General features: G+C 40.3%; 1 protein-coding gene across 6 annotated transcripts in view; it reads left to right on the plus strand.

Annotated features, from left to right (window-relative positions):
• Positions 1-16,799, plus strand: part of LTBP1 (latent transforming growth factor beta binding protein 1) — a 455,261-nt gene that overhangs the window by 141,743 nt on the left and 296,719 nt on the right. For all 6 annotated transcript variants that reach the window (XM_040224607.1, XM_040224608.1, XM_040224611.1 and 3 more), the window contains exon 4: positions 12,183-12,352. In XM_040224607.1, the coding sequence (XP_040080541.1) occupies positions 12,183-12,352 (170 nt within the window). The remainder of the gene's footprint in view (positions 1-12,182; positions 12,353-16,799) is intronic.

Here is a 16,799-nt window from a genome sequence, read left to right on the forward strand (position 1 = left end):
AATTTAAATTTATTTATTTTAATTGGAGGCTAATTACTTTACAGTATTGTATTGGTTTTGCTTACATCAACATGAATCCACCACGGGTGTACACATGTTCCCCATCCTGAACCTCCCTCCCTCCTCCCTCCCCATACCATCCCTCTGGGTCATCCCAGTGTACCAGCCCCAAGCATCCTGTATCCTGCATCGAACCTGGACTGGCGATTTGTTTCTTATATGATATTATACATGTTTCAATGCCATTTGCCCAAATCATCCCACCCTCTCCTTCTCCCACAGAGTCCAAAAGCCTGTTCTATACATCTGTGTCTCTTTTGCTGTCTCGCATACAGGGTTATCGTTACCATCTTTCTAAATTCCATATATATATATATGTTAGTATACTGTATTGGTGTTTTTCTTTCCGGCTTACTTCACTCTGTATAATTGGCTCCAGTTTCATCCACCTCATTAGAACTGATTCAAATGTATTCTTTTTAATGGCTGAGTAGTACTCCATTGTGTATATGTACCACAGCTTTCTTATCCATTCATCTGCTGATGGACATCTATTTTTTTAATAAACATTTTTTTGAAATAAATACTGCTTTTAACTATTCATTTGAGCAGTCTCCAAATATGAATTTTACCAGAGGGGTGAAGTCCAGTTGTATTTTGTTGTCCTTGCTGGTGTAGGGGAGTGAAAGAAATCTGACACCCTTGGGTGTGCCTCAGGTATTGTGCTGGGTATTTTCCTACATTTATAAAGAATTCCACTTCATGTTGTCTTTCACTTTGTGAGTTAGGTATCATCCCCCTTATATTGCAGTGAGAAAATTGAGATAATTCTTTTCTTCCTTCCCTTGGCAGGTGGTAGAGTTAGAATTTGGTTCCTAGAATTTGATGAAAAAGCTTTGTAGTTGACACTTCCTCAGTAGCATAGAAGCCCTTAATTATTGTTTACATTTTGCATTTTTCTTGGATTATATTTAGTTAGATTTACTCTGGCCTCTCTTAGTTTAGATAAATAGGTCAAGGCTGTAATTGCTTTTAAATTTGTGTTCAGGGGGTGCTCAGTCCCAAGTAACCAAATGTAGGAGCTTATTTTTGACAAAACTAAGGATTTTGGTTATTAACAATATTTCCTTCCATGGTGACTTGCTAAATAAATCATCAAAACCTTGAACTGAATAAGTATAGTCATCTGTGCTTTTCAGAGGTTTTGAACAGTTACCTCATCTATTGTGGACAGGATATCTGCCTTATTAGTGTGTAGCTTTGATACTTAGAAGAAAAGTGGGGATGAACATTGTTGGAACTTTTTGTCTTTTTTTTCCTCTCTCGCTGTTTGTTTCTTTTTGTAAATACTAGGTAATATTGCTACCTAACACATAAGTAATGTTTTCAACTTTTAAACTTTTTTCTTCCAGTTTTATTGATTTTTACCCCCACTTTTCAAAGTACTTATAAATAGATGATCTCATTTGATACAGGTTTAAAAAATTGGAGAAGATAATTTCATAGACTTGTATTTTGTAAACTCTTTGAGACTGGTTTAAACACATAGAAACAAGAAAAAACAGAATGAAGAAACCTCAAAGGACTATTTTATCAGTTCAGAGCTGGTTGTGTTCTTCTGTTCTCTGCCTGCTTTTCTTCTCCTCCCTGATTATTTGAAGTCAATCTGTAAATATTTTTAGCATATATTTGTAAAAGATAGGGCTCTTAATGCATCCCCCCAAGACCTTTATCCCACCAAAAGACAATTTTTTTATGGCTTATTAGTTTAGATTAGAATTTAAAAAATGTTCATTGTGATGACAGGCTATGTGTCTTACATCTTTTGATCTGTGAGTCCCTCTTTCCTCTCTATTTCCTTGAAATCTCTTCATTGAACTGTGATTTTGCTGACTGTGATGCTGGGAAATTAACATGTATCCTGCCCCTTGAATTTGCTGTAAAGTGGTATGTAGGTCTAGGGGCTTGATAACATTCAGGTTTGATTTTTGGTAGGACTGCTTCCTAAGTGGCAATGTGCTCTTCCATCAAGGGGCATGTTATCTCTTTTTGTGATGTCACATACTTCCATAGGGGTAGCAAATATGGTGTTTTAATTCTGTACTTTTTCTGCTAGAAGAACTTTGCAAACCAGCTTTCTTTTCCTCAACTTGTTTGCTTGACATTCAGTTTGTATAGTAAAAGTAGCAAGGTAAAAGTAAAAAAAAAAGTAGCAAGTAAAAGTATTGAGTTTCTTCAGAGGAGCAAAACCAATTGCATATGTGCATATATGAGGGTGTGTGTGTGCGTGTGTGTGTGTGTATATACTATATATAATGAGGTTATTTTAAGAAATTGGGTCATGTTTTGGAGGCTGGCAAGTCCAGATTTGAAGTGAGGGCTGACAGAGACCCAGGAGAACCAATGGTGCAGGTAAAGTTAGAATGTAGTCTGCTGCAGAATTCCTTCTTAGTTGGAAAGGCTGGTCTTTTTGTTCTGTTCAGACATTCAGCTCATCATATGAGGTTCACCCACATGATGGAGGGCAATTTGCTTACTCAGAGTCCACCAAGATAAATGTTAGTTTCATCCAAAAATACCCTCCAAGTTGAAACATAAAATTAACCATCACATGAAGGTATAATGCTAGTTGTTGACCAGTTTTCAAATGAGTTGACTGACATCTTACAGTGGTGACTTAGTTTTTTTTTAATGCATGGATACATTTAAACATATTTCAAATAATTCAATCCATTCCAGTTATTCTTTGGCTAATGGAGGCTTCTTCAGATTGCTTCATTAGATCTTTTGACCTTCTCTGTCATTTCTAATATTGGTAACTTGTCTTCTTCTCTTTTTGTTTATCAATCTAGCCAGAGATTTGTCAGTTTTACTGATCTTCTCAAACAGCTTTTATTGACTCCTTGCACCCAATTTCATTGATTTATGCTCTGATTTTTATTTCGTTTCTTTTTATTTGGGGTTTTACTTTCCTTTTTGCTGATTTCTTTATTTGGAAGTTAAGGTCATTGATTTGAAACCTCTCTTGTACTGTAGATATTTAGTACAAATTTACTCCTTGGTATAGTGGTTTAGCAGCATCCCATAAATTTGGATAGGTTGTGTTTTTGTTTTCATTCAGTTCAAAATAATTTTTATTTCCTTTTTGATTTTGTCTTTGATCCATTGGTTATTTTGAAGTTTGGTTTGTGAAAATCAGTTGGGTTAAGCTAGTTGGTAGAGCTGTTGTTCTGTCAATTGAAAGGTAGTGAATCCACAATTATAACTAAAAGTTTTATCTGTTTCTCATAACCTTTTAAAGTTTTTGCTTTGCATATTTTGAAGCTCTGTTATCAGGTTCACAACTGTTTAGGATTCTTGTGTCCTCTTGATGAATTGGCCCTTTATGAAATACTTTTTATCCTTGAAAATATTCTTTGCTCTGAAATCTACTTTGCCTGTTACTAACATTGCCACGGCACCTTTTTTTTTTTTTTCTGATTCATGTTAATGTGTTGCCTCTCTTTTTCATCCTTTTGTTTTTAATCCATTTGTGTCTTTATGTTTAAAATGGAATTGTTGTAAGCAGTGTGTCCAAGAACTGGATCCTTTTATCCAATCTGACAACCTCTGATGTATCATTGAATCTAGACCATTTCTATTTTTTAAGCACTTAATTGCAGTTCATTTCATTAAAATCTTTTTTAATTGGAGAATAATTGATTTACCACTTCATTTTTAAAAAGTCTCCCAAGTGTTATGATTATTAAACATCCTAAGAGGAAACCTTGCTCACTCTGCTTCTTGGGGTCTCTTCATTACAGCTCTTTGTTATTATGTCTGCTCTCCTCTAGGAACTTGGGATTAGAGGGTTGGAGAATTCCTTGAATGTTCTCATGTAGCAGTCAGGTCCTGAAGACTCTCCTAACCAGGGCTGTTCCAGGACACAGAACAGGCCAGCGTGCGGCACGTGCGTGTGGTCAGACGAACGGCTGCAGTGGAGAGGGTGAGGGCTGTGAGGGGAAGGGTAGCATGGAGAGGTGGCGCTCCAACACTGAGGCTTTCTTCGTCATTATCCCAGGTGGTTCGTGTCTGGCCCTGGATGTGTCTGACCTTCTTGGCCTAACCAAAGCCATACAGTCGATGGGACTCACCTCCCTCAGAAAGCACTTTAGTGACTGTCCAGCTGTTACATGTCTTCATGGCACACCCTCATCCCAATGCCAGGCAGTTTATTAAAGGGTTTTCTCCAGCCACACTCTATACTGTTCCTTTGAGGTGTTCTAATAAAAACGACTTTTTTCTTGGCCACCCCAGTGATGTTCTAGCATTCCTGACACCCAAGCCACCCCAGCAACTTGACTATAGGGCCACCTTTCTGTCTTAATGGGGCTTTCAAAAGGCACAGGAGGAGGCTGTATATTTTTTTATACATTTCTTTACGGGCAAATCTAATGTCATAGGAGAAGGTAATGGCACCCCACTCCAGTACTCTTGCCTGGAAAATCCCATGGACGGAGGAGCCTGGTAGGGTGCAGTCCATGGGGTCGCTAAGAGTTGGACACGACTGAGCGACTTCCCTTTCACTTTTCACTTTCCTGCATTGGAGAAGGAAATGGCAACCCACTCCAGTGTTCTTGCCTGGAGAGTCCCAGGGACGGGGCGGCTGGTGGGCTGCCGTCTATGGGGTCGCACAGGGTTGGACACGACGAAGGCGACGTAGCAGCAGAGGCAGCTAATGTCATTAGACCATTATGTGCCTGACGCCATCGTTTCTGTGGGCAGCTTCATCGCTACCCCCAGAGGCTCTTTTCTCAGGTGTTCATTATACCTGTTTTGTCACAGGAGCTCCTGGTTACAGCAGTGTTTCTCAGCTTCAGAACTGTTACTATTTCTAGCCAGATAATTCTTTCTTGTGAAGGACTGTCCTGTGTACATGGTTGGATATTTAGTAGTATCCCAGGCTTCTACCCATAAGATGTAAGCAGTTTACCTCCCAGTCCTGATAATTACAGATGCCTCCTCTTGGTTGAGAGGCAGAATCACCCCCGGTTAAGAACCACCAATGACAAGAAAATTGGTTCCACTTGGTTGTGTTTACTGTGTTTATTCATGACCCCCAAAGTTCCCTTAATTTCCCTCTTTTCCACCCCAAATATCTACCTTCTTTCATTGTGTTTTTTCAGTCTCTTTGTCTTTTTCATCTCATTTGAGATCTAAGGCTTTTTCCCAGTCTCTTCCCTGCATAGTTATTTTCAGTGTAATCTTCACTGTCCTCCTGTTCTCACCACTGTTTGCTTGTTTCATTTTCCTTTTGCCGTGTTTGTTCTGGCATGCTTCGGCCCTCACTTACTGTTACTGGAAGTCTGTGCTGTCTTTTAGTCTCATCAGCAGCCTTTTACCTCCTCTTTTTTTTTTGGTTTGGATGGATAATTTCCTATGAATGGGGCTGCTGACAACACACACTTGTCTCCTCTTAGCTATGTGTGTGTGTGTGAGAGAGAGAAGCTGCCTTGCGACCTCTTCCTAAAGGTTTATTTCTCTTTGTCCATCTCTACGTGCATATTGTCCTTGAACATTGCCAGAAAGAGCCTTTCTCCGTCAGAGCATAGCTCACAGCTCTCATTTACTTTGTTGCTTTCTGCTCTTTGAAGAGCATTCACCCATGCTTTTGAGCAGCTTGGAACACACCCAGGGCACATATGATAGCATGAATTTTGTGACGAGAAGCAGGCGCTGAAAGACTGGAGATGACTTCTCTGTGGCAGCAGTTTCCTCTCCCAATTTTTTTTTTTTTTTTTTCTTCTTTCATCCTGATGATAAACCTGAGTGCCTTAACCGTAGGGGAAAGAGTTCACTTCTGTCAGAACCCGCCTTCTGGGGGAAACATTTTATGGCCTGTTGGAGGCTCCCTTCTGTGAGGTCCACAGCTCTTAAGTGGAAAGGGGCTTGGGCTTTGCCAGATCCTCCCACCCGCTCCACAGGTCAAATAATGGATTTAGTGGAAATATGGAAAAATTTAGGCCATTCTTAGGCCAAAAATTGCCACTATGAAGGCAGAAGTGTAAACAGTGTGTGACTAATCCTTTCTTTTAAGGAAAGAAGTTTTATGTAATTGTTTCCCTTCTGTTCGCAAAGATACAGAGGTTTCCACAGATTCAGGTCTTAGGGTGCCCGGCTGTACCCCTAACTTCTAGCCTACTTTTCTCCTTTTTCGAGGGTCACTAGCACAGCACCTACCAAGCAGGACCCAATGCAGTCTCACTCCTGTCACTACTGTTGATAAAATAACACTGCCGAGAGGGCTGGCGACCTGCAACCCAACCCCGGGGCCTTTTACTAACTGATTATTTCCCTGCTTTTTTGGCACCAGTTTTCAGGTGATTCTCTTTACTTTCCACCTAGAAACTTTCTTTCACTTGTCATTCCTGCATCTGTGTTACTCTTGTTTTTATCTCCTCCTGATTTTTTTCTTCCCATTTTCTCTTTATGTCCCTACCACTAAGTGTGACTATACTCCAAGAGGGTAGTTCCATAGTTTTTCTTTCTGCCTTTGAATAAATTGGCTCCTCTTAGAACATCACTGTTCCTAAACCCAGAGGCTTTCTGTATCTTCTCCCCAGAGAGCCACTCCACATTTCTATCTCCCAAACGAACATAATTCTCTTCCTTGCACATGAGCCTTTTTCCTGATCACCTTGACTCTGCAGACCTCTTTGCCTTTGTTTTTCATCTTGGACTTGAGCCAAAAATACCTGTCCAGTCAACCAGGCTGGAAACCTTCATCTTCACTTGGCTCCATTTCCTTTTGTTTTTCTTCCCCACCTTAATTTAATCCTCAAGTCCTATTACTCCTTCTGGTAGTGACCTCTGGCCAGTTGGAGATTTATTCCCTTTAGATGTTGTCTAAAAACTTCTTGCCATAGGAGATGAAGAGTCAGCTTACTCATTTCACCTCTTGCCCCCAACCCTTCCTCTCAAAAGACTGTTTACTTTTCAGAGTTTCACTGTCTCTTGCAGCCTCTGCTTCCTCTTCTGTCATCCTTATCGCTTAAGGTTGTGAATGTTCTCTCATGACCCTACATTCGGTAAGATGAGGGCAGTGACTCTCCTAATCTTCCCTTCCCTTCTCCTCTCCCACTTCCAGAATCTGCCAACCTCCTCCAGCTAAACATGTGCATTTATATCACCTAAGTTGGATACATGAGTTGTTTTTTGCAATATTGTCTGTGGGTGTTCCACTCAAGGGAAAGCAGAGTATAGGGTGCTTAGGTTGCTCCCTCTGTATGTGTCCATTGCCAACACCTCTGTGCTTTTTGAAGGAGTGTGTTCCTGGCATCAAGTGGGTGTGGATTCTCTGTTTCCATTCCACCAATTGCATATATATAGGATTAGGTTTCTCCAACATCTCAGTCATGTTTTCCATTCTCATGACTCCCCCTCTCTCCTAGGATTATTCTCCTGAAGCTCCCTGTCCTCCTGGTTGCCTGGCAACCCTCCTTTTATGGAGAAACATGGGAAACTAGTCTTGAAGCTAGGGGATCTCCAAACACCAGAGTGAGAGGGCCTTACTCTGGGGGAGTAAATTTTGTGGTTTATACCACACAGTTCCACTCTTTCAGAGAAGACTCATCTTTTTCCCTGATGGGGGTAGAAGCCCAACTTTGGCCGTTTCTTTGCTTGAGCTGAGGAGAACAGCTGCTTTCATATGTAGCCTTTTTAGTGAAGACACCAGTGTTCAGCCTACTTCTCCTTGTCACCCTGTGCTTTACTTGGTTTGAGTATCCAGAACCTGCCCATGGTCTCCCAGGAAGATGGCTTCCTCTGAGCCTGTACTCATGGTGTGATTTTTAGACCAGCATCTTTAAGCTGCCTTGTGACCTGTTAGGAGTCAGGAAGTCTTGACATCAATGTAGTGGTTCAAGACTAGCATTTAAAAGAATTAGAGGATATTTGTGTCATTTGCATCATAAGGATAGATACTGTTTTATAATACTTCAGTTCAGTCGCTCAGTCATGTCTGACTTAGCTGTATTAAAAATCATATGTATGAATGTGCCCTGGATCTCCACGTAAAATGTTCTTCTTACTGTCAGTTGAGATAAAAGAAGTTAAAATACTTAGGCATGGCTTCCTTCCTGCTATAACAGTCAACGTTTCTCAGTCTGCCTTGATCTCTTACAGGTTTGCGGAAATGTTTCCTGTGTGTTGAATGAACGATGTGAAACCTTTTAAATATCTTTGGTCAGTACCTGTGCCACACATAAGAGAGGATGCTGGAGCCGAGACCCCAAGCTCTCTAGCTGTGTCAAATGTGAATTTCTTACTTGTGAGACTGAGTTGATATCTTGGGAAGGCCAGTGTCTTGAGGAAGAAGGAACACTGAGGGCTTGGGACAGTAGGTGTTTCTCAGAACAGTATTTCAGTGTTTCAGTGATGAATGTGGCTGTCCTATTGATTAATAGCCAAATGTCAACTCTGGATTTCTTGTTTTATTCCTTATCTATAACTTTTAGGGCTTTTTTTGCAGGAAGGGAAAATATATGGGTGCCCCAAATACATTTTGAACCAGAGGTCCTTTAGTTTTCATTTTAACCTAATTTCTTTAAACATTTTTGCCTTTCCCTTGAATTTTGTAAAATGCTATGAGAAATCTGTTTTTCATTAGTGATTGTTGAGTTTTTTTTTTTTTCCCAATGTAAAGGGATGAGGGAAGAGAGGAGAAAACTCCCAATTGAAAGGAGATTTTTTTCTTCCCAAAGCAATGGTCATACTTTGCCAACAAAGGTCCGTCTAGTCAAAGCTATGTTTTTTCCAGTAGTCAAGTATGGATGTGAGAGTTGAACTATAAAGAAAGCTGAGAGCCAAAGAATTGATGCTTTTGAACTGTGGTGTTGGAGAAGACTCTTGAGAGTCCCTTGGACTGCAAGGAGATCAAACCAGTCCATCCCAAAGGAAATCAATCCTGAATATTCATTGGAAGGACTGATGCTGAAGCTTCAGCTTCAATACTTTGGCCATCTGATGTGAAGAACTGACTCATTTGAAAACACACTGATGCTAGGAAAGATCAAAGGTGGGAAGAGAAGGGCACAACAGAGGATGAGATGGTTGGATGGCATCACCAACTAGATGGGCATGAGTTTGAGCAAGCTCTGTGAGTTGGTGATGGACAGAGAAGCCTGGCATGCTGCAGTCCATGGGGTTGCAAAGAGTTGGACATGACTGAGCAACTGAACTGAATGTGTGTGTGTGTGTATATATATATATTTGGAAGGCTAAGAGATGGTCCAAAGAGGCAATAACTATGAAGGGTGAAATTAGAGGAAAAGATAGAGGCCAGCTATGAAGGAGAAAATGAGGACGAGAGAGTTAAAATGGTGATTTCACTTACCATCTGTTAGTGGAATGACTGAGTGGACAGTGGCCTTGACTTGCCCTGCCTTGTGATGTCATTTCTTGTGGCTTGGGTTCTTCATGAGGCTATGAGATGAAATGGCCTTTCTGTTCATATGTCTGTGTGTCTTTGTGAGCACAAGTATTTATTTACGTCCTCACATTGGAGGAAAGTGAAGGAGATGGAAGGTGAGGAAGCACAGCTCTATATAGTTTCATATTTGCAATGTGTTTGTCACTCACAGGATTGCTATAATGTAGTAAGATCTAATACTGTTACCAGAATATTATCCATTTCCTTTGATTAGTGGTGGCTGAGATTTGTGTTTCAAGTTCTAGACCTGGTGTAGCTGTCTTATTTGTTCATTACCTTTCTATTATGTTAGGGAAAAGCAGCCTCTACACTCATGTACTTTCAGCTCATTTATTGCTGCCTCTCACTTCCATGATTCAGAGGGGAGAGAAAGGGAGGACCTCACCTTAGAAGGCAGAGCCCACGGTCTCCTTGGCAGCGGTCAGAGCAGGAATTAGTTATTCCAGCTCTAAGGTCTCTTGGAATGCTGGGCTGTCCTCCTCTGAATGGGAGTCAGGCCTACACGTCTCTCAGCAGGTCCCAGCAGTATAGTGATGAGGTTGATAGCATGGCTGGGGAGCGAGTTGCCTCTGAGATGAAAAAGAGGACTTTTCCTTTTGACAAGATCAACGGAGTTGCCTTGTGGTTCTTATCAGTCACTACCAGATGTGTCCAGCTGTTCCACTTTCTACTTCATCCCAGTCAAACATACTTAAAGTTCAAATCAACACTTACATCATCAAAACAAAAGTGTTTACAATGTTAAGCCTTAGGCTTTTAGTAACTTAAGTCATTTGTCTGGTGACAAAGGGAATATCCTTCCATGGCATTAAGTCTGGGAAAATCTAGGCACAAGATGTATTTTCCTAGGCTTTCCTGGGACTATAGGGTTGAAAGTAAGACTTAGATCACTGACTGGCTAAGAGGGAAGCACCCTTAATCCCAGCCTCTTTTGTTCTTTTGTCTCATGGATGCCTTGTCTCACAGAATAGCTCATCCATCCAAACTGCAATGAATCCAGAAGGCTGGATTCATTCAAGACTCTGCTACTGCTTTTGATGAGACACTGTGTGGGTGCTTTTGGTGGCTTGATGATTTATCATTCATACTTACTAGTTGTGTCATTTCTTTGTCTTATTCATATAATCTCTCATTAGGGCCAGTCTTTGGGCTTTTTCTGGCACTTTACTAGTTTGAGTATAACCCAGTCAACCATTTTCCCAACTTAAGGTAGTTTGGAAATATTCAGTTCAGATGGCTTTAATGTGTCACAATTGATAAAATTCAAGACCACACTAGAGAGAAGATTTCTTTCCAAAGTCTCAGTTTGCTGTTAAAATGCTCTGTCCCAACAATTTTAATAGCAAGTTTGCATTTTCTGGAATTAATTGGTATATCTTTATGTTTTCCATTGTTTGTCTTAGTGAATGATTTCAGTCCCTCATGGAATGACTAAATCTGGATGAAGGCTTAAAGTACACAGTACATGAAGCAGTAGAGAACTGTCATAGAAGACAAAAAGGCTCACCTGGGGGTGGTGAAAACACAATAATTGTGTTCAGGAGTCCTCAGAGGGTTTTCTTTTTTTTTTTGGAGTATAATTGCTTTACCGTGTTGTTAGTTTCTGCTGTGCTCATGCTTAGTCACTCAGTTGTGTCTGACTCTTCGTGACCCATGGATTGTGGCCCACCAGGCTCCTCTGTCCATGAGATTTTCCAGGCAAGAATACTGGAGTGGCTTGCCATTTCCTTCTCTAGGGGATCTTCCCAACTCAGGGATTGAACCTCTGTCTGCTGCACTGACAGATGGATTCTTCCCCACTGAGCCACCTGGGAAGCCAGTTTATGCTGTTCAATGAAGTAAATCAGTTATGTGTGTGTGTGTGTGGGTGTGTGTGTGTGTGTGGGTGTGGGTGTGGGTGTGGGTGTGTGTGTGTGTGTGTGTGTGTGTGTATGTATATCCCCTTGGGGTGGGGTGTGGGAGGGAGATTCTCAGATCTTGACTTGTCACTGATGAAATTATAAGATTTTCATATATTGTTATTGGAGAAGGAAATGGCAATCCACTCCAATATTCTTGCCTGGGAGATTCCAGGGACAGGCTATAGTCCATGGGGTCGCTAAAGAGTTAGACACATCTTAGGGACTAAATGGTAGCATAAGTTGTTTTTCTTACTGTTCTTAAGGACTAGTAATTATGGTGTATATTATATATTATATCATAGTAAATATTATGTTTAATATATAATATACTTAACATAAATTATATTACTTTAATATGTTATATTAAATATTATATTTATAAATATATACTTACTTATTTGGCTGCACTAGGTCTTAGTTGAGGCATGTGGGATCTTTAGTTGAAGCACACGGAATCTAGTTTCCTGACTAGGGATCTAACCCAGGCGCCTGCATTGGGAATTCGGAGTCTCAGCCACTGGACCACCAAGGAAGTGCTGGTAGCTGTACTTTTTAAATACTTTGATAAACTCCGTCAGTGATGGCCTGCATGTCCTTATCCTTCTTGACTAGACAGACAGACAGGATCCCCTTTCTGCTGGAGGTCAGCGATTAGTTCTTTATGTGCCATGACTACAGTTTTGAAGAAAAAATTTAGCCTGGCATGGCATTTTTATGCCCCTTTCCAAGTTTAACTGGTTTCTTATTCCTTTGTTCTTAGTTGACTTTTAAAAGTCTCATTATTAATTTCCTTATCCTTTGTTTCTTTGCAGGATGACACCCCTTTCTTCACAGAATGTGATGATACATCATGGCCAGACCCAGGAATACGTGCTCAAGCCCACGTACTTCACAGCCCAGAAGGTGATTTCCGGAGAGCAGTCCACTGAAGGTTCATTCCCTTTAAGATTTGGGCAGGATCACGTGGCAGCACCTTTTCAGTGTGAGTATGTCCTGTGAGTCCTCTCTCTAAGTTACAGTGTCACGGTTTGGAAACACTTTGCTTTGTGTAGATGGCTTTAATATGTCACAGAAGATAAAATTCGAGAATTTTTTTTAAAAAACCCATGCTGGTTCCTAAAACAATCAGACAGCAAGACAGTTGCTTTCTTCAGAGGAAAGGCAGAAAAATCTGGAGTGACCCACCTGTAAATCTGTTTCTGCAAGGTGGTTCCATTTCCATAAGATACTTGCTCTAATTTTCTGTACAGTTGTATGGCTGACATGTTTACATTGATAAAATATTTTCCTTGGTGAGTTAGCCAGGATTTGTTCCTTGTGAGACGTCTGCCGTGTCCTGAGTTACTCCGAGGTTCACCTACAGTGGGTGTGTTTATGTTAGGAGGGCCACGTTTTTATTATATCAGTTAGACGGTGTGGCAGGTTTTATAGAGTCTGTAAAGAGCTGGTGTATCAGTGGCCAGCGTGGTTAATATCTCACTGTGCGGGAAGTTCAGGGACGAGCCCTGGCGCAAAGGGTGGGGAATGGATGATCTGTGGTTTAGGTATTACAGAGTGTCTGCTGGCAGCATCTGGAGAAAATGTTCTTCAGTGAGGCGGCAGACTGTTCAAAGGGGCGAGTTGGATGCTCGCGCCTTCCAGCAGCTTCCTGCTCTGTCTCTCATTGACAGATGGCCTGAGCCATAAGCAATGAAAGAGAATGCCAGTTGTGAGGTTGAAAAGGACGGTCTTTCACCACCTAGGGTAGTGTGGAGAGCTGAGAGAATTCTTGCTACTGTTTGGCACTTCAGAAGACTGTGTTTCTATAGACTTGACTCCCAAGGCCTACCCCCACCTCCCAGAATTGGTCACTTAACAAAAAGAGTAGCTACTATAAGGTGTGTACATTACACTTTTCATCTTTTGAGAAAATTGTGCTCTTGAGTTGAGGCTGGACCCCAGAGCAATGGTTTGAGGTGATTTATTGGGATGATGAGGGAAGAATGGAGAAATAGTATAGTTCATCTCCTTGCCCTTTAGGCAAGATAATTTCCAAGTTATATTTGCAAAATAATAGATGCATCCATCTTGTTTTTAAAGATTCTTTGATATCAGTGCTTGATAGCTTGTTCTGTAGAGGTCTTCCTGAGATATAATACTTTTCTAATCTCAATCTAAAAAATCAAAAAAGAGATACAACTTAATTTCTTGGAGCTTTAGGTAGATTGTATTTCGTAGAGGCTCTCCAGATTAGAATGTGATGGGAAGAGGTTTTGAAAACTCACTATCAAACTGATTAAAGAATTCTGAATTTCATGAAGATGTCAAGAAAATATGCTTTGAGAATCTCTGATATTAAGACTGGAGACCAGACTGTGGTTTGGGTTGGTTATCGATTATTACTGAAATGAAAATTTACACTGTGTGTGTGTGAGTGTGTTTGTGTATATTTTAAACTCTCAACCCTTTGTTGGACTGTGTTTTGGGAGATGGAACTACATTTTAGGAGAATGTGAACTATCCATAAATGTCCCACTGATGATGCTTTTAAATGTAGTTTCTCCATAGTGGGGAGCTACTTAAGTCATTTAGACTGATCATGATCACTCTTGAGTTCTTTCTCAAACCCATCAAAAGTTGGTGTTTAAAAAGAGGCCAAGGAACTAAAGCAAACAGATAGGTATATAGGAAGGGACCATGTGAGAGATGTGGCTGTTTTCAGTGCAGACCAGAGCTCTGCTGAGAGCTGGAGGGCTAATCAAAGTTTTAAAACCAGATAACTTGGCAGGACTATTAAGGACACTAAAATACCAAAATTGAGTGAGAACAACAGTAGGAAGATTAAAACTAGAATCCAGGAGGTGAAAGTTGTATCAGGAGAAGGACCTAAAGGTATTGTTGCCCTATATCCAGCTATTCAGTAGGTATAGGGTTTGCCCCCCAGGCAAAAGGCAGAAATGTTTAATCACTTCACTTTAATCTTTATAAAAGGGATTAAGTGCAAACAGATTAGCTTATTATACTGAAGGATTTGAAGGCCCAACAGAGAGTAGATAATTCTCTATGAAAACAGAAGGTGATACAATCAGGTGGGCATGCTGTATCTTGGGATGAAAATGAGGGGTTAGTGTGTTATAACAGTCCACTGCTAGTGCTTTTGAGAAGCAGAGAGGACTAGAGAAAACACTAAGAATAAGAACAAATTGTTGTTTCCCCCTTTAAATGGGATATATATATGTATATTTAAAAGGTAGCCTACAGTAACTGGTTACCACTCGGTATAATATTGATAATTTATATACAGATGTTCATAGCATTATTCATAATAGCCAAAGAGTGTGGACGTTACCAAAATGTTCCTCAGCTGATAGTGGACAAACAAATGTACTACATCCTGCAATTGGTTGTTCAGCCATGAAAAGGAATGTGACACATGCCACGGCCGTTGTTCAGTAAGGATGTGAACCTGGAGCTCTAAGCATTGAGTAACTTAATCAGCTTATCATACGAGGAGGCAGCAACCCTGCAAGAGCAAGTGAGTAAAGATTTGCTGTTGCCATTTGATGAGGGAGAAGGGAGTTGGTCAGAATAGCAGGGAAATGTTGAGGAGGTATGTGATCAGTTTAGTAAAGCAAGATGTGTTTTAAGTGTTAAGTGTAGCACTCACCAGGTAGAATAGCCTAGGCTGGGAAACACAGACTGTCAAGTTGTTAGGAGGAATCAATACTTTACTGGAATCTTTTAAAGTTTTGGTGATATAACTCACCATCCCTCTCCAGTGTCTGCATGTTGCTTTTCCTATTTTGATCAAATTCATTTACCAGTTTTTCTGGGTCACTTCCTAGTAACTTTTCTTCCTGGGTTGAATGTTCTCTGGTTACTGGATGTCTCTAGTGATACATTAATAATAGTGCTTCTCTTTATTCATTGGTCTTAATAGAGCTTAATTTGCATGAGTATCATGTAGAGCAGAAGTCTGCAGACTTTTTCTTAAAGGATCTGATAATATTTTAGGCATTGGGAGCTAATATGCAAATTGAGGATGTTGTATATAAGTACCTGGGCTTCCTTGGTGGTTCAGTGGTAAAGAATCCACCTGCCAAAGAAGGAGATGTGGGTTCCATCCCTGGATTGGGAAGATCCCCTAAGGAAGGAAATAGCAACCCACCCCAGTAGTCTTGCCTGGGAAATCCCATGGACAGAGGAACCTGGTGGGCTACATTCCATGGAGTCACAAAAAAGTCAGACACAACCTAGAGTGACTAAACAACAATATAGGTACTTATGTAGCTGTTTAAAATGTAGACATTTAAAATGTAAAAATTCTTAGCTGGTAGATTTTTTTTTTTTTAAAGTCAGGCAGCTGGCTAGATTTGGCCCATGGACTGTAGTTTGCCAACTAGCATGGGGAGTGACCATTTATGGGTAGAGAGTTTCTTTTGGGCTGATGGAAGTGTTCTAGAATTAAATGATGATGATGGTTGCACAAACTGTGAATATGGTAAACTCATGTTATGTTAAAAATAACATGAAAATTCTTAGTTATTTGCAAGTAAGTAATTATAACAGCTTCAAGAAATGGAGGCCACTGGTTCTCTGAAAAGTGCTAAGAATGGTGTTGGGTAGAGGAGGTCTGCTTTTACCCATACTTTCTTTGGTAATTTGTAGGACAGATTTGACTGTGTAAACCAAATTCTGTTGTGGTTGGTTTAGTAGAAATCATATTTTTAGTCTAGAGGGAGGAAAGTTGAAATGACATGATGATAACATTTAAAGATGATTTTATAAAAGCAGTTCAGATTATCTTAGTATCTACTGAAGTGCAAACCCAAATATCTCACACTTAAAGAGATTAGTTTGATATAAAGCACTAGAAAAAGACCTTGAGGGTAAGAGTATTAAGTATTCACCCCAGACCATCTGCTTTTGTGCTTAACACACACATGCACACACACACACACACATGCGCACGTGCGCGCGCACACACACACACACACACACCCTGCTTTTGTGCTTAAAACACACACACCCCCCCATGGGATGCCTAATAATATTGAAACCAGAAAATAATATTTATATTATGGTCAGTGGTAGAAGGACATTTTTTTAATCTCAGGGTTAATAATGGAGAGCTCCCTAGGGTAGAATGTAGAGTTACTTATAAAAGAGTGTTTTTGGATGAGCAGAAACATCCCTTTAGCTGGAATAATTCCCTAGACTATTAATTTGTGAATTATACAGAGTCCTTGAACTGGGAAACTGGGGACTCTCTGATTTAAATATTGACCTACTCAACTTTTTTCCCTTCTTACCTCAGTTTAATATTTGGAAAGTTTTAGAAATGTAGACTTTTCTAATCAGGTTTCTCATTGTTTATTCCAATTGTTTTCCTATCAAGATGCTCTTAGCTTTTAAAGAGTTTACTTATATTTTAAAGTTGTCTATTGAAA

The sequence above is a fragment of the Oryx dammah genome, unplaced genomic scaffold, assembly GCF_014754425.2.
Source record: "Oryx dammah isolate SB20612 unplaced genomic scaffold, SCBI_Odam_1.1 HiC_scaffold_25, whole genome shotgun sequence".
NCBI lineage: Eukaryota > Metazoa > Chordata > Mammalia > Artiodactyla > Bovidae > Oryx > Oryx dammah.